We start from the raw sequence: 24,851 nt of genomic DNA, 5'->3' as shown, positions 1-24,851 counted from the left end.
AACCAACTGCATTTTTCACAATGTCTGCGCTACCGGCTCGCAAGAAAAGATCTCCAACACATGCTATGGTCTTGCCCTGATCTCCATTCCTATTGTCAGCCAGTTAATGATACAATGCGATGCATCACAGAACTCACTGACATACACACGTGGGAAGCTTTTTCATTGGGTATCTTTAAACATTGCCAACAACATAAGCAGCGCACCTGGTTCATTGCACTCGCACTCCTCCACTCTAAATGCACACTCACTATGCACTGGCGTTCTGCGATACCCCCTTTGTTGTCTGCCTGGCATGGAGCGGTTGAAAAATGGGGAGCTGCGGAGGAAGATTCTCTACGCTACAAGGCCTCTGTAGGTGGCCCATTTCACTGCAGAGGGCCACGCTCCTATTGCAATTCATAGAGCATACTAAAGGAGTATCTTCCCCCGTCAGGTAACATGCCCAACTCCAGTGGATCTTTTCTTTTGTCCTAGTTCCTCATTAGTGACCTACCTAGCCATCTGCGCAATCAAAACAACTCCAGAGTTACCAAAGAAACTATATTGCTTCCAACCGCAGCACCTACACCAAGTTCCATCTACAAAATGTCTTCCTTTGTTTCTCACCCTAGTTCCTCCAATATGTTCTCCAGCAACCTAGACATGCCAATTCTGGTTCACCCAGAGTAGGAGGGACTCCCGAGAGATTATGTTCCCAATTTCAAATAACAAAACCTTGCATGCACGCTATTTTTAGCTGTATTGTATGCTCAACTGTACTATTTGGGTGTATTTTCCCTGCCAAGACCATGTTTTAATTATTCTAACCTGCCATGAAAATCTACTAAAAATATATATTTTTTTTAAAAGACACACTGTTTGTAGCTGGAACAACTTGCTTACTTAAAAACTTGAGATCATAAAGATAAGATAGAGGAACTGTAAAAATGTAATGCCTGACTGAAAAGAAACAGTACCAAAAAAATGCCCCTGACGATTACTTAAATTACAAACAAAAAGTAAAAACATATTTCAAACACAATGTTGAAAAAAGTTTATAAAAAAGACACACTGCTTTCTAAGGAGCCATTACGATGTGGACAAAAAGCAAATGAATAAAATGACCTTTGGATCCCACTGAAAGAGCTGTAACAGAGAAGAAAGCGTTTTTTTAAAGGACGGCCTTGAAATGTTTCTTTTTTTATCATACAATTTTCTTCTATGTCCGCTCAAGCCACTAGGCCTTGCCTAGACAAGAGAATTTGGCTTTGCCATTGTGTATTAGCCATGTTGGTCACCAGCATGGCTACTGGCTAACATGGTTAAGTTATTGGCACAGAGGAGAGTAGAGGAGAGTAGAGCAGTGTCAGAGTGGAGTGGCATAGTGTTGTGTATTGGAGGGGCATAGAGTGAAGTCGGGTACAGTGGAGTACAGTTGAATGGTGTAATGTGGACTGGTGTAGAGTGCACTGGCATAATGTTGCAGAGTATTGTGACATGGAATACAGTGACAAAGACTGCAGTGGCAGAGAGTGCATCAGCACAGAATTCAGCAGCGTCCAATGCAGTGCTGTAGAATGCAGTGATGTAGATTAGAGTGTGGCACAGTAGAGTGCAGTGGTGCAGAGTGCAGTGGTGTAGAGTGGAATGCTGCATAGTAGAGTGCAATTTCATAGAGTGCAGTGGAGTAGAGTGGTGCAAAGTAGAGTGGCGTAGAATATAGTGTTTTAGAGTGCAGTGGAGCAGAGTGGAGAGATGCAGAGTGCAGTGGCATAGAGTGGAGTCCACTGGGACAGAATGCAGTACTGTAGAGTAGAGTGGGGTAGAGTTTAGTGGCATAGAGTGCAGTGTTGCAGAGTAGAGTGTTGAGGTATGCAGTGGTATAGAGTGGCACAGAGTGCACTGGTATAGACTGCAGTGGCTTTGAGTACAGTGGTGTGGCGTACAGTGCAGTGATGTGGAGTGGCGCAGAGAAGAGGGGACTGGTGTAGAGGGCATAGGGTATTGTAAATTACAGTGGCACGAGTGCAGCGGCATAGAAGTCAGTGGCATACCATGCAGAGTTCTAAAATGCAGAGGCGTAGACTAGAGAGGTGTAAAGCAGAGTACAGTGGCGTAGAGTTCCGTGGTGAAGAGTGGAGAGGTGTAGAGTAGAGTAGCACATAGTGCAGTGAAACCAAATTGAGTAGAGTGCAGTGGTGCAGACTAGAGAGGCATGGAGTTCAGTGATATAAAGCTGTGCAGTGGCACAGTGCAGTGGTGTAGAGTAGTGCAGAGTAGAGTACTGTGGCGTAGTGGTACAGAGCAGAATGTACTGATGTAGAGTGTATTGGCATATAGTGCAGTTGAGTAGAGGGAAGTGGCATAGAGGGCAGTGGCACAGAGCGCAGTGTTAGAGGGTGAAGTTGTGTAGAGTAGCCTGGTGTGGTTTAGGCTGGAATGATGTAGAATGGCGTAGTGTCCATTGGTATAGAGCAGATTTGTGTTGAGTAGAGAAGAGAGGCATAGAGTGAAGTGGCAATGTGCAGAGTGGAGTAGGTTATGGTGGCATTGTGTAAAGTGCAGTGGTGCAGAGTAGAATGAAATGGCGTAGAGTGGAGTAAGCATGGTGTGGTAGCACACTGCCATTACAGACAACACATTTTCAATTGAAATGATTATTACATTTGCTCTGACATGAGTTTTACTAATAAAAATATACAGCGCACAAACAATAATGTGTGGTAATTGCATCACTTAGTATATTGATGTTTTTTTTAATCATATTAAAGTATTTGTTTCCAATACACTTCAGAGTTAACAAAAATGTGCTTCATTTGTGTTGTGCTAATTCTGACATATTCTGAAATACTTGCAGTATCTCCATAAGCACTCCTCCTTCTCATTTTTTAATCTTGGCCTAAACCTTTTTCTGAAGTATTAAATTTGATGGTTATGGTTTAGAGCCAATTTTATCCCCTTATTCTCTCTCCTGTATGCACCTATAGCCTGTATTCATCATAGGTAACCAATCTCTGGCTAAGAACCACCACCTTTTCAAGGGGTGGCCCGTCAGACATTGCAGTGCCAGTCTGACGAGGAGCGTGCCCAGTGATGAAGCTTGACATCCTACTGGGTGTGTGAGGGCTCCCCATCTCCTGATTACAGTTGCCTTGTGATCATGTAATACTTTCTTTTTGGAACAGTGTACTTTATGATTGTTGTATGTTGTATTTGGGAGAGTGTACACTGGACCAGTAATCTCCCTGTTCCCTCCTTGTTTTGTATCCCTGTAGAGTCAGCAGCAGAAGGTGCAGTGCCACTGGCTGCGGCTAGATGTCCTGTGGAACCAAAAGCACCATCAAAATAAACATATTCAGCAGAAGGTGCAATACCACTGGTCATGGCTAGATGTCCCTCTGGAGCCACCTAAGTTAGTAGTGCCTTGGAGCAATTATCATCTTTCAGCCCTTGGAGAGCATATTGCATTACACGTTTGCAGACTGAGTAAGGCTGTCAGAATCCTCTTACAAACAAGGTGCTTATAACACAAAGTCCTCTCAGCTGTAAAAGCAAGAACTCCAGCTATAAGAGAGTTTAAATATGCATTGAATGGTGGAAGAGGTTATGATTTGATTTTTGGCCCCCTCTCATCCTAGTATGACCCACAAGATGGCCTGAAAAGAAAGAGCACATTGTTGTGAATGTTTTGGTGGTGGCCCCATGGCCCTAGGACCACCACAGGCTGAGTTATGGCCCAAAGTGTGTTGTGAAAGGAATGCCTGCAAAGCATTATGGGGCTTCTGTGCATACATTAAACCTTTATCAGAAATAAACTACGTTTGTGCATCAGCCGAAGAGGCAATGCCACTGGTGGTGGCTAGATGTCCCTGCCGAGGCAACTGAGTTAGTAGTGCCTTGTAGCAATTATCATCCTTCCGCCCTTAGAGAGCATAGCGCATCACACATTTGCAGGCCGAGCAAGTTTGGCAGAATACTATTACAAACAAGGCACTTATAACACAAACTTCTCTCAGCTGTAAAAAAAAAAAAAAAAAAAAAAAAAAAAAGAAGTTTCAGCTACAAGAGAATTTAAATATGCATTGAACGGTGGAAGAGGCAAATTTTTGGGCCCCCACTAACCTAGTATGACCCACACTATTACCTTGACAGAAAGAGCATAGCATTCTGAATGTTTTGGTGGTGGTGGTCCCATTGCCCTAGTATTGGCTCTCCTGCTGTGCCGGGTGACCCGCTGTTGAGGGACTTGGAGGTCAATCGTTGCGGAGTCGGGTAACAGTTGCTGCGCATTGAACATGTGCTGGAGGTGATCCGGAATAAAAACGAGGACCTTGAAGCCCGTTCCCGTGGCAATAACGTCCGCATTTTGGGCCTCCCGAAGTCGACAGCCATGGGGCACATGGAGGACTATGTCGAGACCATGCTCTCTGCGTTATTTCCCGGTGAGCTATCCTGGGTGCTGGTGGTGGAGAGGGCTCACAGATCTCTAGGGCCGCGGCCTCCGCCAGGGGCACCAGCACGTCCTATTATTGTAAACTTACTGAACTATAGGGATAGAGATACATGGCCCTCATTTGGAGACTGGCAGTAAAAACCGCCTACCGCCATGGCGACGGCCACCAAAAGACTGTCGCCGCAGCTACCAGCCGTCTGCTGTGTTATGACCACAGCCAGATTGCCACCAGAAGGATGGCGTAAATCCGGCTGCGGCCATGCCGGGGGATGGCGGTAAGGTGGCGCTGCTGCCACCCTCAGCACACGCCAGTAGACCGCTGCCAGCTGTATTATGACCCATAATATGGTCTGGCGGTGTTCTGCTGGCAGACGCTGTTAATGGCAGCAGTGCCCGTCCCGTCTCCTGCCGGAGGATCCCCTGGATCCAGTTAAGTCGGGTCTCCTACTTTGGAGGAGAGTGGGGGGTGTTGTGTGTGTGTGTGCATGTTTGTGTGTGCGTGGATGTGGATGTGTGTTGTGTGTTGCGTGTTGCATGGGAGTGTGCATGTATGGAGGTGTGAGTGCGTGCGTGTATGTTGTGTTCTGCGACTGCATGTTTGCGTATATGTCTGAAAGTGTGTGCAGGTGAGTGTGAGTGGATGTATGCATGCGTGGATGCTTGTGGGAAAGGGTGTGTGTGTGTGTGTGTGTGTGTGTAGGGGGCGTGAATGTGGTGGGGAGGGATTTGGAGATGCAGGGGGGTGGGGGCATAGCTGGAGGGGGGGGGACCCCTATCAGTGACAGGGAAGGGATCCCCTGTCACTGATAGTGCCTACCGCCATGGTTTTCGTGGCAGTAAGGAAGCCACGAAAACCATGGCTGGTAGGCTGGGTCATAATCCCGGAGGCGGAACAGTGACGCTGGATATCTCCAGCCCGGCGGCTGTTACCGCCTTGGCAGTCGGAGTGGTACATTAATGTCATAATATGACGGTAAGTACCACCAGGCTGTTGGCAGTACTTCCCCCCATATTACCACCAACCGCCGGGGTCATAATGACCCCCTATACTTGCCAGACTGGTCAGAGAGCATCGACCTGTGATCTATAATAATACTAAACTGAGTTTCGTCCCCGACTACACTCCTGGGGTGCAGGCGGCCCATAAGATCTTCCTGCCGGCCAAGCGCACTCTGAGCCAGACCGATGCCAAATACTCCCTCATTTATCCAGCTCAACTGCGAGTGCAGCATAAGGACAAGCTGCACTTTTTCAATGACCTGAAACTGGCTGCTAAATATACTAAATCTGTTCCCGAAAAGGCCCTGTCGGAGGGCCCGCGGGCTAACGGCTGAGAGGACGATCATCTTAGTGACAATGACTGTTGCCGTGCCCGGTGCCTTTAATGTTGGGGCGGTCTGTTCTGCTATACACCTTCAATTGGGAGTCCCCTTGCCCACCCCTCCCATTTAGGATGGTTTTCAAATGGCCTCGCTGACGCCCCATTGAATGAGCCCATTCAAGCTGTTTGTTGCTATGTTGTGGGAAATTAATTTAGGTTTGGGTGGGATTGTAGTACTGACCCGATTCGGAGGGGTCGGCATGGGTGGGGGTTTGAAATGTCTTGTATTGGGGTTTTCTTCCTTGCCTTCTTTTCTTTTCTCCTGTACTTTCCACTTCCCATAGCCGATGCCTTTTTTGTGATGGTCTTGGGAGTGGTGTGTTTCGGTAGACTGCTGGGATGGTGCAACATAGCGTGATGCCTGTATGCTGCCTCACTTGTAACATTCGTGGGCAGAATGATGGGTGTAAGATGAGGTTGTTATCTGCCTACATGCAGCAGCATGCGAAAGACATTTGTATGCTGCAGGAGAGTCATCTGGTGGAAGCCACGAAACACCGAGTGAAAGCTGGTTGGATTGGTGAGTGGTATGCTGCGATGTGCTCAAGATATGCACGGGGCATGGCGATCTTGATCCGGAAGAGGCTGCAATGGCGTACTGAATGGGTGCTTGTGGATCCAAATGTCATTATGTCATGATGAGAGGCATGCTGTTAGATAAACATTGTAGGTTGGTGTCGATCTATGGACCAAATACTGATGACTCTGAATTCTTAGGGGAAGTGTGGGAGTTGATTGGTCCACTACGGCACGGGTCCCTGCGGTGGGGTGGGGTGTGTGGGGAAATTTACTGCGGTGCTAGATTTTGCGGCGGACCATGAAAGCCGGGCTCGTCTGCAGCATGTGGCAGCGGCTAAGGCCTTGTCTCTTGTGATGGTTGAAGGTGCCTTGGTTGACTTATGGAGGACTAAGGATTAAACTGCCTGGGAGGGTACCTGTGTCAGTTATGTACATGGCAGTTGGCCCCATATTGACAGATGGATTGGCACCAGAGATGTAGAGTTTTGGATGCTGTCAATTGAGTATAAGGCCCGTACTTTGTCAGATCATTCGCTGGTCCTGCTGGAGCTGCTTCTCCCTGGAGGCCCCGGTCGTGCCCTCATGTGGAGACTGCATCATGGTGCTCTTAGGGATCAGGTTTTTAGGGACGAGATTCTTGACACCATTGTCCACTACTTTGCTGAGAATCAGGGTTCTGTTTCTTCTGCGAGCACTGTGTGGGAGGCTTTCAAGGTAGTAATTTGCGGGCTCTGTCTCTCTAAGCAGCATGGTGTGCTGAAGGTGCTAAGGCGGGACTTGGCTGATCTGGAGGCTCGACTTGTGGATCTTGAGAGACGATTGGTCTCTGATTGGTCTGGTGACCTTCTGGCTGAAATGAGGGGAAAGATGACATAGTTTGAGGAGGCCACCCTTCGTGAGGTTCACTTCCTAGGGAAGGATGCTACAGTGTGGAGATATGGTAAGGGTGAGAGAGCCGGCCAAACGCTAGCAGCAGGCTTCGTACGGCGTGGGCAAATAAATATATTGTAGAGCTGACTGATTCGTCTGGTGTGAGATATACTGGTACTGAGGAGATAAGGCGAGTCCTTACTGAGTTCTATTCTGACCTGTATGCTGAGCGCTCGGAACCGGGATCTGCGGCTATCTCTGACTACTTCGAGGATATCAGCCTGCTGATGCTTCAGAATTCACACAGGCAATATCTGGACGCTCCCTTTTCGGTGGACAATGTTATTCAGGCTAAACTTGTCTGCCTGGCGATAAGGCCTCTGGGCTGGACGGCCTGACGCCGTCCTTCTATAAGGAATATGCTGATATATAGGCGCTTCACCTTCTGGAGGTATATGCGGAGGCTCTTGAGAACGGTGTTCTCCAAGCCGCATTACGGGAGACTCTCATCGTGACAATTTTGAAGCCTGGGAAGGACCCGTGCTGTTGTGATTCATATCGTCCCCTCTCATTAATAAATATAGATAATAAGAATCTGGCGAAACTTATTGCGGCCAGACTGCAGCCGCTGCTCCCTTCCTTGGTGCTATCTGATCAGTGTGGCTTTGTGCCGGGGTGCTTTACTTTGTATAACCTTCGCACCTATTTTGCAGTAGCTAGCATAATCGATCCCGATGAGCGCGCGGCGGCGGTGTTCCTGGACGCTACTAAGGCCTTTGACTCTCTTGCGTGTTTGCTTTGTTAGCAAGGGTGGGGTTGAGTTGTAGGTTTATCCAACTGATTCGCTTACTGTACTCGCAGCCATCTGCCCGGCTGTAAATTAATGGGACTATTTCTGACCCCTATTCGATTGCTAGGGGCACTCGTCAGGGATGCCCACTCTGTCCCCTGCTTTTTGTAGTTGCGATGGAACCGCTTGCGGCACGTCTGAGACAGCACCATAATCACAGGGGATTGGCATTCCGACAGCGTCCAATATTGATTTCTATGTATGCAGATGACGTTGCCCTGTATGTTCGTGATCTGCAACTGCACCTAGATACTCTTCTAGATGAGATAGTTTGCTTTGGGCAGATTTCTGGGATTACCATCAATTGGTCCAAGTTGGTGGTGTTGCCCTTGTCTGAGGCTATGGCGCGGTGCCCCTCTATATACCCCCACGGGTGGGCTGATGGACCGGTGCGGTATTTAGGCATCTGGTTGAGTTGGGATGTTAATACGCTTTGGTCAGCAAATTACGGCAAAGCTATTGCATGGTTGGAAGATAAGGCAGAGGTGTGGTGTGCCTTGCTGCTCTCATCAACGGGTCGCACAGCGATAGCGACAATGATTATTCTGCCCAAATTTCTGTATTTTTTCATCAACTTGCCTCTTGTCCTTACCATGAACTTTCTGAAGCGGCTTAGGTCTGTGCTTGTGACTCTGGCTTTTTCCTGGGAAAAACTGATGCTCCCGTTTGAATTGGGTGGTTTGGCAGCCCCACATCTAGAACTTTATTATCATTGCGAGCAGGCTCATTTTGCACATTTCTAGCTGCACCCTATATAATACCTCGCACATTTGGAGCCTTACTGTGATGCAGCATGGCCGGATAGGCTGCCACGGGTGCTCAGTGGCCCAATCAGACTCCGAACACGTGGGGTCGACACTGTGGGCTGTACGGCAAGGGCCTGGACTGCGCTATTGCAGCGCGCTGCTGTGCGAGAGCCGTTTGCGCCTTCGGTGCCATCATGGGATGTTGCGGACGTGAGGTTATTGGAGGATGTCCGAGTCTGTGAGTTTCTTCAAGAGTCCAGCTTAACTATCTTAGGATCTTGGTTCCTGGAAGGGATGTTCATCTCATTGGAGGCTGCACTTGGTGAAGTGCATGACTCAGCGCTGCACAGATTATACTTTCCCAGAATTCGTGCCTTGCTCTGCGCTTATTATCCCTGCTTTCCTGCTGTGCACCGATGTGCTGAGCATTGGAACTTCTATATCAAACGTGATCCCCCCGCAGTCTTATCACAAGCTTATGTTTGCATGCAGAATGCGGTGTCTGCTACTGGAATTAAAGCCAAGGCCCGATAGGAAGCGGTAATTGGCAAACCCATTTCTGATGAGGTGTGGCATCGTTGCTGCGCACACATGCGAGAGCTGTCCCCTAACTACAGATTGCGATTTATTCATTTCAATTTCTTACACTGCTTGTACTATACGCCCTGAAGACTGAAAGGTATGGGCATCACAGTTGATGCAGGTTGCGAGAGGTGTCTGGGTCCTAAGGCTGACTTCTTACATCTCGTGTGGAGCTGCACAGCGCTTCGTGAATACTGGACAGCGGTGTTGCGGGTGACTGAGGAGATTATGGGACTCCTGTTGCTGTACACCCCTAAGCTTGCTTGTTTGGGCTATGTTGATGGGATTCCCCCTGCGCATCGGAGGCTGGTGGGACTGCTGCTGCTGCTGCTTGCCAAGTGTAGGGTCGCGGTGTGCTGGTGGCGACGGGGGCCCCTTGTTGCCGTGACTGGTTACAGGACACGGCATACTGTCAGGAACAACTAATGATATACTGGGATCTTATACCTGAGGGTTCACGGCCGAGAGATATATGGGCCCCCCTGCGAATTTTATTTGGAGTCCCGTGTATTGAATAACATGCGATTGCAAAACGCCCACCACTGATTATGTCGTAGATGCGCTCCCCTTCCATGCCATTCAATTACTGCTTACATTTCAGTTGGGGATTTGACGGCTACGGTGTTCTGCTACCCCCCTTTTTTTCCTTGTTTCTCCTGTGTTTTCTTTTTCATCTACATTCTCTTGCTCTCTGCTCTTCCGCCTCTCTATTACTCTTGTTGTCTTTCATTGTTTACATCTGGATGTTTTAATGATGCAGCTCTGTTAACATATCGCTTCGCGGCGGTATGCCACATTCTCCTTGATGTATACTCCTGATGGTTCACATGACACCAGTTGTAAATTTTATTCTTCACTGCCTTCATCTTTATCGGTTGGCTTTACAGGTTTGTTCTGTATGGATTTTGTTATCAATAACTGCAAAATAATTAAAATGAAAAAAACTACTTGTTACGTGGAAAACGAACCGCTCGCTTGAACAAGAGTGCCTGCTGACAAACACGAGAAATGCAAAAACGAGAGGCAGGAACAAAAAAAATAGCCCGTCCTAGCAACAGAAATACATTCCAGGCTTAATAAAACTGTACTTGGTCGGTGCTCCTCAGCCAAGTACAGGAAGCAACGTATTTTCTGCCAAACCAGTTAGGAGGCAGCAAAACAACAGCGACATTGCCTTTAACCTATTGTAAGTGGCAGGCAGCGGCAGCAAATTACTATACTCCATCCAACAGGTCTAGCATACAGCGCATACGACCTAAAAAATAGAAGGAAGAAGGCAAAAGGTTTGGGAATAACCCTGTAAAAGCGCCAGGTTCAATGCAAACCACAAAGCCAATGGTAAGCAAAGGGCTGAATACTTTGACAGGGAAGCTTTCTGAATGACCCCAAGATGTCTTTAGCAATCCAGGCAGCCACACTGCCTGGTAGGCTTCGACCTAAAAATGGCTCAAGCCTACAACATCAAAAAACATGCTTTTGTCTCTCATTTGTATTGGTAAAATTATGAAAATTAAATATTCTCCAAGTGTTTCAAGAGAGACTCTTTACCTTTTAATTGAAGTCTTTATATATCTGTGTTCTTAATATCCACTACAACCTATGAATGTACTTGAGTATACTTCAGTTGGGTAGACGAGTATAAGGCACATGAATACTTCAATTTAATTATGTGGGTATTATAAGAGTCACTTTAGAGGATGTTTCACGCTTTTAAGTACTTACGATGGTGCAATATCAAGGTGATTTATATTGTATCCTGACATACTGAAGCCTCCAAGTGTTGTTGATAATGTTAGGAAAGCAACAGCCAGTGAATAGTTGCATCCTATGTAACCGGTGGCTACTAAAAACACAGCAGGTCCAACCATTCCTGTGGGGAAACATATTTAAGAAAAATCAGAACAATGTGTATCATGTTTTAACTGCCAAAAAAACAGACATTCATGAAGGCAGCTTATATCAATTTGCCAAAACCAGAACACTTAAACACAGGTTTAGCAACAACTACAAAAAAAGAACATCAACATGGATATAATAACCATCTTGTTTAGCATTCACCTCTGTCATCTGTGATTATAAAGAAAAAGTATGGGCCATCATGTCAACTAGAGGCAAGTGCTCTCAACTTTACTTCAACGCCTCGATCTAAAAGGTTACTGCTGTCAAGATAATAAATTGCTATGTCATATTAACTTTTAGTTGGAGGAAAAAGTATACGTAACTGACACAAACAAATGTAAGGCTCATCTCACTTCAGCTAGCCTGACCAGATATCCTAGTGGCAAGACAGGATACCATAATATTTCTACATGGTAAAAGACAAAAAATAAATCTGTGCCCTATCAGTATGTAGAGTAGCTAGGCCCTGTCAAGTGATATGTCCAGCAGTATTCCGTATCTCAGACTTTATCTATGGTGATACCAACTTCCATAACATAAAGGGTTAAACACAAGATGAGGGACGTCCAGCCTTTTAGAAAATTATGAGTACAGAAGCCCAGCAGCCTAGACTCTGCTCTTCCAAGGGAACCAGCAAAATTGCAGCACACCTCTTAACAAATTTAGATGTTTAACAACGGTTCAAGGAAGACTGGATGAGAGTGAGGAGGGAAGAAGTAACAAGCATTTGTCAATCAGTCTTGCATTTGCTACAGTTAAAGCTCTTGGCGTTGTAAATTCTTGCCACATAAACTGAAAATGAAAAATAAAACATTAGTTGACACAAGTGAGCTGATTCAAAGTGCCATGGCTGCCATGAGCACGAAGGAGAGACACAAAAGGAAAAAGGAGTTCGCTCACAGTCAAACATATTGGCAATCGTGCAATTATCCAGTCTGAAAGGCGGTTACAAAACCTCCCCAAGGAGGGACATACGTAAAGCATTTACCAATGATAACAAAGGATTTTTGAACGGCAAGCCCACAAGTGAGTGCAACTGATGGATGTGAGGTGGGCGTAATTAAAGGTCCACAATACTTACTAGTCAAAGTGCTTGCGCGCTCGTCCTAAAAAGATGGGCAATGAGACAAATGAGTCAATTGGAGAGACAATCCCTACGTCACAGGTGGTGTTCTTTCAGGACAAGAAGTGACTAGAGACTCGCGTCTTCACAGGATTGGTCTTCTTTGCAAGATTTTTGAGAAGATAGTCTTTGTGGGCGTTTGTTGATTATTCCTTTCTGTCCTGCAGAATCTCTCCTTTTCATTCCTATATTTTTTGAAGCCACAAAATCCCAGAAGAAGCTTACTGTTTCTTTTAAGGACTAGGAGGCAATACTCTGAAAATTGGATGACACATCCCAAGGGATTATCACAGGGGTCTAGCTGGCAATTTCACTGAGCTACTGGTAGCCACTTGCTTGTCAATAGAGTCTGTTAGCATTTCAGTCTCATCTCAGGATACGTCCATTACTTTTTCCTACGGCTCTGTTGAAAGTTAGGTCATGCACAGGTTAGTCTACTTGCCAAAATCAGCCTCAGGGTCTAAGTCAGAATGAGACTATAGGAGGTGGAGTGGCAGGAGGATGCACATTTGGTACTTCTTGCGCTATTGGAGCTGTGGTGGGGGCTTGAGTCTTAGGAGACTGAAGCAGAAGGAGCAGGGGCCAGGGGAGGAATTTGCATAATGAAGTCCTTGTACTCCCTCAGGGTCTCCCATGCTGCCAATACAAATGAAACCTTAAGCCCCACAGAGACTACTGATCCAATAAGGAGATTGCTAGCAGTGGACAAAGGGAAGGTCTAGGAGAGAGAAGAAAAAGATACAATGCAGGTTGTAAGGTGGAGTGAGAGTAGGCTTCTCAGTCAAGCTATTGAGAACTGCATCAAGTTTAATGAGTTTCAGGAGATACTGTACCCTGCATTGAAGTCAAGAAAGCCTAGATCGTCAAAGAGAAGGGGGTTGGTATTTTGCTGACTTTGCAAGCCTTGATTCAGAGCCCAAAAATTGAATTGAGAGAGGTTGAACCCAGGTTCCAATCACTGAAAATGCTATGTTTCTTTCGGTGGCGCTAAACTTCATGTAATAGGGCTGCTGATAAATCTGTGTACAGTAACTCAGACAACAATAAACTGGGTTTGACATTCAATCTGTGTCCAACCAAGCATCTGAAATAGAAAGAGTGGTAGCATGCAGAACATCTTGAGTGTCTAATGAGCACAGACCTCGTCAGAAATCATAGGTCTATTTAGTCACAGACACAATTTCAAAACTGGCCTGAGACACAAAAGGTTTTGTCTGGTTCACGCACAAGGCATAGTACCAGTCTTAAGCCAATATTGTTGCTAAGGGGCCGTTAAACTCTTAAAAGGTTTATCAGTGTACTTACCCTGCTTTTATGGTCACTGAAAGATTATGGTTAACAATAACTTCTACATGGTCAACCATAGGAGACCACACTTTTAGCCATGTTTTGACTGGGGCAGGTGGTGTCAACTCCTTGTAATTGGGTCATCTTTCCACCTCATAAAGCATCCACATGTCTGACTAAGGTAGCATTTGTGGATAGGCTCTAGATTGATATCTAAGACCTTGTTGATACCCTAAAGCACTCTCCAATATATTTAAACTCCAAACGTACCTCAAAGTGACCTCCAGTAGGATTGCCTCAAATGCATCCTTAGAATGGATTCTGCAAGTACTAGGCCTCCTAGTCAGGTAATGAGTGCACCTCTGGGTTGTCCATTTTAGTAGAAGAGGAGCTCATACCCCCAGTCTGTAGCACAAGGAGCTCTTATCTCACAAAGAAGTACCTGGGATGAACAATGCATCCAGTCAAGTTAGTGAAGGACAAAGGTGATCTGGCAATGACAAGGAGCTACGATAACAAAAGTACACTTAGCTAGGCCTTCTGATGAATCTTCTGTTTCCATGTGCAGACACTGATAAATGGAAGGCCTTTAAAAAAAGCCAGAGAAAATGGAGCTGAGGCCCTGGGCATTGGTGTCACAGAGTAATTTGCTAAGAAGTTCAGCTCTCTATAGTGCCATTATACAAAGCGTATTATTAAAGGCTGCAATGAAAGCCACTATTCCAAGGAAGAAACCAAGAGGCCCAATTTGTGTCAGAAATGCCAATGAGGCAGAGAAGACTTCTGTCGCTGCGAGTAGGTAGAGGTGGGAAGAGAATCTAGATTTGTTTCAAAGATGAAAAGGCTCTCAGGAGATGGGTGAGCTGTCAAAAATATTAGATCTGCAGAAGCAGGAAGACGATGGAATGCCATTAGTCACTAAAATGGGGTCCATCGGGACAAAGTTAAATAGCAGCACTGATTTTGTGGCAGTGGCTGCAAGCTGTAGAACCTCATGAGATTTGACTTTTACAATCAGTGCAGTTTGAGTACCTCTGAATACTTGAGCAGGACCACATAAGCTAAGGCACTTCTTCAGTAGCAGGTAATGTGTTCAAGCTGCTAGCATTTTGCATGTTGAAGATCTAAGTAGGACCACCACATCTGCTCAAATGGGGTAGAAGGTGACCAGTTTTGCTAATGTCATCCTCATCATGATAAGTCACAGAGGGCATCCATAGGGAATCTGAAAATATCTCCCATCCTAATACAGTATTCGTCACAAGGCAGAACCATGCAACTGCTGTGCCTTTCTTCTAGATCTGTTAAGGATAAACTTCAGAAAATCTGTCAAATCATAAACTAAATCCAGTGTCAAAGCTGGTGCTGCCGAAGGTAAAGTAGACAACTGAGGTGATGGTAGAACAGCTGTCAATTCCTCTGGTGAAGTATGAAGCGCAGGGGGCTCTGAAGTGGGGTTCAATGATGTAAGAAAGCCAACAACCAGGGCAAGGCCAAGATCTGATGGCATGGAGCCTGTCAGAGGCTTTTGGGTTTCCTGGGGCACAAAGGCACACCAGAGGAGCTGTGGGAGAGTGCTTGCGATAGAAATCCAGCATCACCTGGGTGAAGGTTGCAATATGAGAAGAATCAGCACCAAGGGTGGAAAGGCTGTGAGCAAATATTTTGGCCTCAACTGCCAAGCTGCTGCTGGATCTAGCACAATACTCAATAACTTCGACTCAGAAGTTGACGCTGAAGCTGAGGTTGGGGAAAAGAACTGTCATCTGTCTACCTTTGGACCTTAAACAACATAGAGGAACATAAGGATCTCCTTGGAAGAAGCCCTCTTTGGAGGATTTACTCACCAATGGCAAACAAGAGTGGGATCTGGTTTGGCACCTGGAAGCAGAGCAGCACCACATCCCTGACTCGGTTCCTCAGCCTGGACCATGTAGAGTTTGGCTTTTGTCTCCTTTTTGCCCTTGGTATGTGTGGAGTACATGATAAAATATGCTCATCAACCAAAGGTTGTCAGCAGCAGCTTTATTCCACATAAAGTATAAGGTCTCCAACAGGGACATCCAATCAGCATTATGCGGTAGCATAATCTTGTATAAATTTGGCATAACACTCAGTCAAACCCAGTAATACTACTAGCTGTTGTTTAGTGGTAGGAAAAGGAGCTTTCACTATGGATTCTATATGGCACATTTTCTGTTGTATTCCAAGATTTGAGATGGTATGGCCTAAGTATTCCACTACACAATTTGCATTTTGAAAAGTTTTAGAGTCAAACCTTTCATCCGAACGTTCGAGTTTCAAGTTTATCAATATTGTCTGGTTACATGAAACCACTGCAAAGTAAAAACAATAAAACCAATTTGAGACAAGTCCTACATCGATAAAAACCATGCATCGTATTACAACTTCTTCTATAGCAAGATTAAATGAACTATAGTAAAGACGTCAATCAAATAAATGAGTGCATGTGAGTCCTCAAAAGTACGTGCTGCTCAGACCCACAATGCTTGACAGTCTCCTACAGCAGTAAATACATTAAAACGTTTGACAACCCACTGGAGTAGCCACAAGGCTAGCAAACAAACCAAGTAAAGTGCATATAAGTCCTTTCAGTGTATACTGTGCAGATCTGTGATGTTTGGCCAACCTCAACAGCAATGAGTTTACTAAGATATGTAGCATTTCTCTACATTGGCCAAAGCAGCTTCAGTTACATGGACAAAGTGTAATATAATCATTAAAGTGCATACCATGCTAGTCCACCATGCGTAGCCGGCCACAATTAAATAAATGCTTTGTAATCTATATTGACTCCCATAGCACGTTGAAATGAAGTTAGATGCTTAAATCAAGCATGTCAGTACAAAGTGCAAATGAATCATTAAAGAGCATACCATACAAGTCTACCATGCACAGCCACCAACTATAACCGTAATAATAAATGCTTTGTAATATGTAGCGACCCCCTGTAGCAAAACTGGGATGGAGTATGATGGATAAGTCAAACAGGTGAGTAGATAAAAGTTCTTTAAGTGCATACTGATCAGATCAGCAGTGCTTGACCGCCCTCTACGGTAATAGGTACTTTGCAGTTTTTGAAAGACCACTGGAATAAGCACAGGGACAACCCTCAAACCAATAAAGTGCAAATAAATCTTTAAAGTGTATTTTGAACAAATGTCCAACATTTGACCGTCTTCTGCTGCAGTAATAGAGTGCACATAATCATACATTAATAGAAATCTGTGTGACTAGTAATATTTACTCATTAAAAATGTAACATGCGCAAGGGCGCACTTGCCATCTTATGCAGTACGTTTTTCACAAAAAGTACAAAAGCTGCAAGGGGGCTTAAAGGAAGAAGTGTGCAGAGACTTAGTAAAACATCACGTCCCTGGCAGACAGACATGGTGTGAAGGGGGATATAGTTTCTAATGTCTTCGGGTAGGGGAGCGAGTGTGCAGGAGGTCAAGGGGGATTAACAGACCCCGACCTTATGGCCTGTGCTGCCATTTTCCATACCACCTTTTTAAGGATCTCCACCAGAAGGCAATTCAAGCTGTGGGTCCAAAGGCGGCAAAGCAAGCCAGCACAGCCTGTCTTCATGTGCATTTTCCTCTTTAGTTGAACAATTCCTTTAATAACAGTCTCCGTTCAACCAACAGCTCACTGCAAGAGCATATACTAAATGATGCAGATATTCTTTACTATGGCCGCATTAGCAGCAGCTGCTCTGCATTTGGTTACGCTGCCAGGTAGGTAGGTGTAACAGCAATGGTAGGAAACCTGAGCAATACTTCAAAAACTTTGTTTAATGTTGTCTGCATACCCAGTATGGAGCAGCCGTAGTTCTATTGTACTGCCTTTGCAGCCTCATCCTCAATTATTGAGAAGGATTTTATGGTTTTGCTGACCAATGTTTTGCAGCACAAATGACTTGTGGGAATTTCTCGGAGGTGAGTTAGCCCAGTTACAGTAAAACTCATTGAGGTAGTCTCTGGCAGCCGAGGCACCCATATTCTGCAGCTCTTGCCAAAGATGGAAATTCAGGGAGTTGGGCACTGCCTTTCTGATTTTGTTCCAACAATTTATGTAAGCTCCCTGTCTGGTCAGAGATTGCCTCTGAAGGCCAAATTCCAACCTGATCTGCTCCAGGGAAGTGTAATTAGGAAGGATGATAATCATTCTGTACGTTCTCACCCTCATACTGTCCAAAATGGACACGTCCCTTTCTCTCATGAGTTCACTTCCATACGCTATAGTACGGTTCTAAGAAATAGAGACTGCATTTGGTTTGATACTTTTCTCTTTACGTTTTTGAAAGTTACAGCCAGAGTGTTGCCCTTTCTCTTCACTGCCTCTTTCTGTGGAGCGAGTGACCCGTTTTTGTCAATGATGACAACTGAATATTTATCTTCACCTGCTGGTTCTATCGGCTTCGCGGCCCAATACCAGGTTGGTGGTCTTCTCCCTGCATTGTTGATCAACATGGTTTTAGTTTTGTCTAAGTTGATAAGCAGGGCATTTTCTGTTAAGTATTCTTGTGTGATGTTAAGCAGGTACTGCACCCCACCTGGTTCTGGTTTACTAAGACCAAGTCATCGGCGTAAAGAGAACTGGAGAGAACCATACCTTCTAGCTTTGGAGTGTGGGAACTACTGGTATTTAGTTTTGGAGTTATATCTGCCAGGCAAAGGTTGAACAAAGTGGGCGAAAGAACACACCTCTGTTTCAGACCTTTAGTTGTTGGAATTTGTCTAGAGAACTGTGTTCCAGTGCCAAGCTTGACCTGCATCTACGTATCCATATGCATATGCAGCAGTTTGAGCAGATTCAATAGAGCCAGGGAGATTTACCAGTTCTCAAGTTTGTTTCAATGTTTGACCCAGTCAACATGATCAAAAGCAGACCTATAGTCAATGAAGCAAAGATGCAACAGCAGCCTAGATCCTTTGGCTGCACTGATCAGGAGAGATAGGGCCAGGATATTAGTTGTAGTTCCAGTCAATTTGGAGGGATTATGGCTTTCTCAGAGGCCCAGGTGGTTAATTCATTAAGAAGTGCCCTAGCGGAGTATTTAGCCTCATTGTTCGTGAGTGCTAAAAGGCAATAGTATTTTGTGGAAGATTTCCCTCCACACTTGAAGACAGAAGAAATTATAGACCCTCCCAAACGCAATCTGATGGATGACTGGTTTGAGTTCCTCCGTCCAGTACCTGCATCATGTTTGAACAGGGCAGGAGGGATGCTGTTTGACCCTGGAGCCCCCTCTCATCTGCCCTTTGCGATCTGTCCTCTAATTGCTCCAGTATTTATAAGTGTTGTATTATTAAGTTGGGTTGTTGCCAGCTGAAAGGGAGTGGATGTTTGGTTGGCTGCCATCGGGTCGCAGCTGTTAGACGTTTCGGGCGCTATACCTCCAAGAGCCTGGCTGGGTGCACCTCCAGCCACTGACTGATTGAAGTGGCCAAGAAGAAGTTTTGTCCAAGTTTCTTCTGATAGTTGTGAGCTGATTCCTCCTTAGGCTGGGCGCAATAGCTCGCTAGTTGTTTCCCAAAATCACACACTGTCCTTGTTCCTTATACCTGAAAGCAATTTGGCCCAAAGCAAGCCTTCCTGTTGCCTTTTTATGGCCCATTTCAGTTTCTGTAGGGCAAATGATACATCATGCACATGTTTGTCATGTTCAGTGATGTCATTACCAGAAACTAAAATATCATCTTGGAATGCAACTGCTCCTGGAATCCCCACTAAAGTTTCCTTCATCAACCTTTAAAAAACAGATGCTGCACTGGCTAAACCAAAAAGAAAGGCGCAGTTGCAGAACGTGCCTTCAGGAGTGACAAAAATTGTCAAATATTTGGATTCATCATCTAGAATAACCTGATGATATACACTTGCCAGCTCTAGTGAGGAAAAGATGGATGCTCCTGCTATGGTATATATAATTTCATGCATATTAGACAACGATGTGAGTCTACCCATATTTCAATCACTAAGACATTGAAGATCAATGCATAACTTTAGTTCCCCCGTGCTCTTAACAGAAATTACCACTGGATAAATCCATGGAGATGATTCGCAGGTTTCAAATTTCATTGCTTACCAAATCATCCAAAATAGCCTCGAGTTTACTCCTATAAGTTAGAGGCAGTAGAATGACATTTTCTTTTTTAATTATTTTACGTTGAAAACTTTTAAATTCTCTCAATTTCTCAACAAGGACGGAACTACATTTCTCCTTTAAATATGATAGAAATCCATCAGAATCTAAAGTAGTAAAGTTATTGTTGGTTTCAACTGAATTGATAATGTGTACAGGAGGATCAGCTCTAGGGTACAAAACGTTCAGAACGTTCAACCCCTTTGGCTATTTCTATAGTGGTGTTAAGTGTCATATCAGCTGTTATCCATAACTTTCCTTGTTCCTTTTTGTTATTGATTTTCATTAAGATTTGCTCATAATATATATGCTTAAAATCACAAGTGGAATCAAGTGACCTGAAAACTGAGCCATAATCCTCAACAGATTCATCATTACCCTGTTTGCATGAATAAAATGAATATTGTTCATTACCTACACTGGTTTTCTTCCCATAACATACTAACATCTGTTTGGAACAATATTCATAAACATCTATATTACCTGGCCAAAGGAGGGACGCTCATAAATTCCTTTAACCCATAACCACCTTAACAATGTTTTAAAACCATTAATTTCCTATCAGCAGGACAAGAATCGCTTTCTAAGGGGGCGGAGATAGCCGTCTGTTAAGATGGCTGTGGTCTGACAGAGCTCCTCTCCGCCTGCCGATAAAACCCCCAATCCGGTATTATTCCTAACCGAGCATGGGGCTCGTTGACAGCCCTGTGCTCCTTGCCTGCTGCGGAACTCAGATAGGTGCAGACTGAGGAAGAGGACTGTCAGTCGGAGGAAAATGACGGTGCAGCCTCCCCTCGCAGCCAGAGACAACATGGCAGATGCACTGGAGGGCCCAGGGAGACGGCCTGAGAGGCGGGCAGGCGAGTGTGCCGTGGGGCCCCAGCTGACATCGGGGAGGGTCTCCTACCATCCTGGATAGTGCAGAGGAGGCTGTGGTGGATCGCAGGGGGCTTTGCCAGGTGAGAGGACAGAAGACAGTTGCACAGCAGCCCACAGAGACCCGGGGCCGTGCAGGGGATGGGCCTGGCAGGCCCGTAAAGAGGCTCGGTGCCTGGGCTCGCAGTTTCAGGCCCAGGTCACATTACTGAATGGGGGGAGAGGTATTACTCTCCCTCGCAGGGGACAACTGGGAGATTGATCGGCCTGCGCCAACGCACTGGCCTGGTTCCTGAGGTGCTAGCGACAGGACAGGAGGAGTGCAAGCTCGTTTGGGGCGGTGACATTCGTGGTGGCTGGCCTGGCTGGAGGCATCGGTGGCAGGGGCTGCCCAGTGGAGGGGGCGTCCAAACCAGGCCCCCTGAGAGAGTCCAGGACACAGAGGGCTGGGCCCTGATCTTCACCCATATCCACAGTGAAGCACAGAAGCTGCGACATCATGCGGGGGGACTGTGGACACAAGCCATACAGATGGGCCGGCTGCTGGAGAGGATATATCGCTGGCAAGCACGCAGTGGTGGGGCCACTCTCAATTCTAGCGGCAGACAGGCTCTGGTGAAGGATAATCCTTGGTGGTCAGCGCTTGGTGGGCGATGATAGGAGGAGGCACGTGAGCAGTATAGGACATGGTCAGAGGCCCAGACCAACAGCCTGGAGAAATACGCCATGCGGATGGCATTCTCTGGGGGCCTGATGACCGGTGCCCGATGGGGAACCCATTATGGCAGCCCTATAGGAGCTCAGGGGCTCCATATCACAGCTAGAGCCCAAGCTGGTTGCGGTCACAGTCAAGGTGAACCGCCTGAGGGCAGATGTTGGCAAAATTTCCCAGAAGGTGGTGGTGGCAGAAACACATATCGAGGGGCTGCTGTTCGCCACAAAACACCTGGAAGAGCAGGTCTGGTCCATCACCAAGCAAAGTTGGGAGATAGCAGCTAGATTTTAGGACCAGAAGGGAAGGTCCAGGAGAAACAATGTGCAGGTGATGGGGGTCCCAGAGGGGATGGAGGGCCCTAGTGGGGATCTCTTTGTGGAGGACTTGGTGTTGAATAAACTTAAACCGAAGAGACTGTCCAACTTTTTCTCTGTAGAAAGGGTGCTTAGGATGTCGGGCCTGACTCCGCGGCAGGAGCTCCCCCACAACATTTTTTTGCCAGGATCCTGAACTTTAGGGACTGCAGGCAGCCAGGTCCCATGACGACCTGCAAATGGACAATGCGGTTATCCGCTTCTTTCTGGATTTCACTCTCTAGGTACAGTGGCAACAGAAAAACTTTGATGCAGTCAGGAAGGCGCTAAGGGTGGCAGACGGCAAAATATGGTACTTCACGTACCTCACGCAAATAGTCAGTATTTTCGTAGACCGTGCCGGTTATTCAATAAATTGGCCCAAATCAGTGGTCTATCCCTTATCCGGTGCGAGCCCTCGCCTGCCGCTGGACTGCACGGCACCGGTAGTCACAACAGGCTTTCAATATCTGGGCATTCATGTAATGAGGGACCCCCAGAAAATTCTGGCTAGCGACTTATCCCTACAGCTGGAGAGATTCAGGGGCGATTTCCTGCACTGGCAGGGGCTTCCGCTGACTCTAATGGGCAGGGCCGCCCTTTACAAAATAATGAACCTCTTGCACTTTCTGTATGTTATTGAGAACACGCCCTACACGATCTCCCAGGATGTCTCCAACAATATTGATACAGATGTCTGCACGCTCTTATGAGCTCCTCAAATAGCCCTGGCCAAATTACAAAAAGGGGTCTACGATGGACTGGCAAATCTGGACTTTCAGAATACTACTGGGCATCGCACCTCCTAATAGCCAACGATTGGGTATTTGCGGACCAACAGGCTCTGGCCTATAGACTAGATAGGTATGTGATGAGTAGGGGTGGTCCTGAGGCCTTACTTCACAATTCATGATGAGACAAGGAATTGCCACACCATACATTGTCAGTAGTCAGGGTTTGGAGGGAGGCAAACATGTATCTGGGATGGAGGAGAAAACTCATTGGCCTTTCCCCACTTTGGAATAGCGACCTACTAGTGGAGGTGCGAGGGATACGGGGGTTTCGGAAATGGGAAGTAATAGGGATCAAACACTTGGGGGCCATATGGAGGGGACAGGTCATAATCAGTTTTGAGACTCTCCATGAGGAATATGAGTTTGCTGCTACTGAGCACTATTGATACTTGCAGCTGGGTCATGCCCTTAGGAGGCATATTCAGGAAGGGGAACAATTGTCGAAGCCTCCCCTCTGGAAGAAAGGATCCTCACTGTGCCGGTCTCCAAAATAGTAATCTCCGTGATATACAGAAAACTGATAAATAACTCCCCGCACTTACTGAGCAGACTGAGGGGGAGTGTGGGAGGTGGGCCTGGGAGCCCTTGGGTATGATGAGTGGGAGGCTGCTCTAGGAGGGTCCAGGGAGACAGCCATCAGAGCCAGGTTTAGGCTCATCCAGTTGAAAATACTACATAGGGTTTACTTCACACAAACACTTCTGCATAAGTCTGGGAAAGCGACAAACCCACTGTGCCTGAGAGGTTGCGGGAGGACACGTTTATGCACACAATCTGGGGGTGTCCCACGATATGGGACTACTCGTTTAAAATTGCTCAGGTGATGTCTCAAGTCAGATAGCACTGAACCCCAAATGGTTCCTGTTGGGGATTTCTGGGGACAACACATGGCCTGGATACCAGGGTATTTGGTTGCGGCTAGCAGCGGCCAAGCGCAACATAGCAGAGCCTGTGGAAGCTCGGCCAGCCCCGATGTAGCAGATTGGCAAGGTGACTTGGACAGGTGCCAGAGCGCTGAGAAGGCTGTATACATAGGGAGGGGATGCCCCAAAAATGGGAGAGAAAGTGTGAGGGGCATGGAATTTATGAGAGATCAGGACACATAGAGAGAGCTGGGGTGGGAGGAGAGGGTTTAGAAAGGCATATTTGGGGGATCTGTTGAGTTTTCTCTACACTAGCAACGAGGCCGTAAAGGCATCACAGGTGTACGATTGTTGGTTAATTCTATGATGCCAAGGAATGCACTCTTGAACGGTACATGTGCAACGTCTATGCTCCATTGTATTTAACAGTGAAACCCTGATTTTCTGGTTCAATAATTTTTTTTTTTTTTTTTTTTTTTTTAAATCACCTTCTAAAACCTCCACATAAGCAAGAAACACAGCATCCCAAATTTCCCAGTTCATCAGTGGTTCACCTGGAGAGGGTAAAAAAAAATGGTGGTGGTACAATGATAGATATGTTGAAACAAAGTATTATTGTTGGCCAATAAAGATAAAATAATTAATCAACCAAAAAAAAGTGGTCACCTATGTCAATTGGAAAAATAGACACCGCAGTCAGGCAGTTGAAAATAGTGGATCCTTAGACTAGAAGACTTCTACAATGAAAGACGGGTAAGTAACAGTGATGAAAATATAACTGCAAAAAACATAGTGTGCCCTGTCACAGAAGCATTAATTGAGATATATTATATAGTGTTGCAGATGTTTTTTTAAAGTGCTCTAATCGCGGTTTACACTTCCTTCAACTTGAATTATCCAACAGATGGTGTTGTGTACTTAGAAATAGCCCTGCAATCTAAAAGCCAAAAAAGGAAATGGAATGGCTGTTAAAACTAAGAATAACAAGGGTAAATGGCTTAAATCTCTTTACTGTTTAGGTTCTCCAAATGCGGCTCACCCGCTGACAACACTCCGCACGGCACTCCAACACCCAGCTCACTCAACCGTCTTCTTACGAACCCCCACACCACAGCCCCGTTACACCCCACCATTCCAGGTCTCTACAATACAAACAATAACAAAAGAATAAGAGGAACCATAGAACTGATATAAAAATTTAGAATTCACAAATAGGCCCAGAAATAAGCACGGTCCTGTAGTATCCTGTTCGATTTAATACGAGCTAACAGTTACTTGAACGAGTTAGACGGAGTCCTTCAAATAAGCAGGACTCTGTAGCTTCCTCTTAGACTTCCTTGAGTATCTCCCTTCTTGCTCTTCTTTCGGGCCTCCTCCAACAATAGATGAATC

At 45.9% G+C, this 24,851-nt stretch overlaps 1 protein-coding gene across 2 annotated transcripts in view; it reads right to left on the bottom strand.

Moving 5' to 3' along the window:
* SLC17A5 (solute carrier family 17 member 5) overlaps positions 1–24,851 on the bottom strand; it is a 354,543-nt gene that overhangs the window by 44,566 nt on the left and 285,126 nt on the right. For both annotated transcript variants that reach the window (XM_069235678.1, XM_069235679.1), the window contains exon 9: positions 11,106–11,253. In XM_069235678.1, coding sequence (XP_069091779.1) covers positions 11,106–11,253 — 148 coding nt within the window. The remainder of the gene's footprint in view (positions 1–11,105; positions 11,254–24,851) is intronic.

This window comes from Pleurodeles waltl, chromosome 5, assembly GCF_031143425.1.
Source record: "Pleurodeles waltl isolate 20211129_DDA chromosome 5, aPleWal1.hap1.20221129, whole genome shotgun sequence".
Taxonomy (NCBI): Eukaryota; Metazoa; Chordata; class Amphibia; order Caudata; family Salamandridae; genus Pleurodeles; species Pleurodeles waltl.
This window is presented reverse-complemented; position numbering and strand designations above follow the sequence as displayed.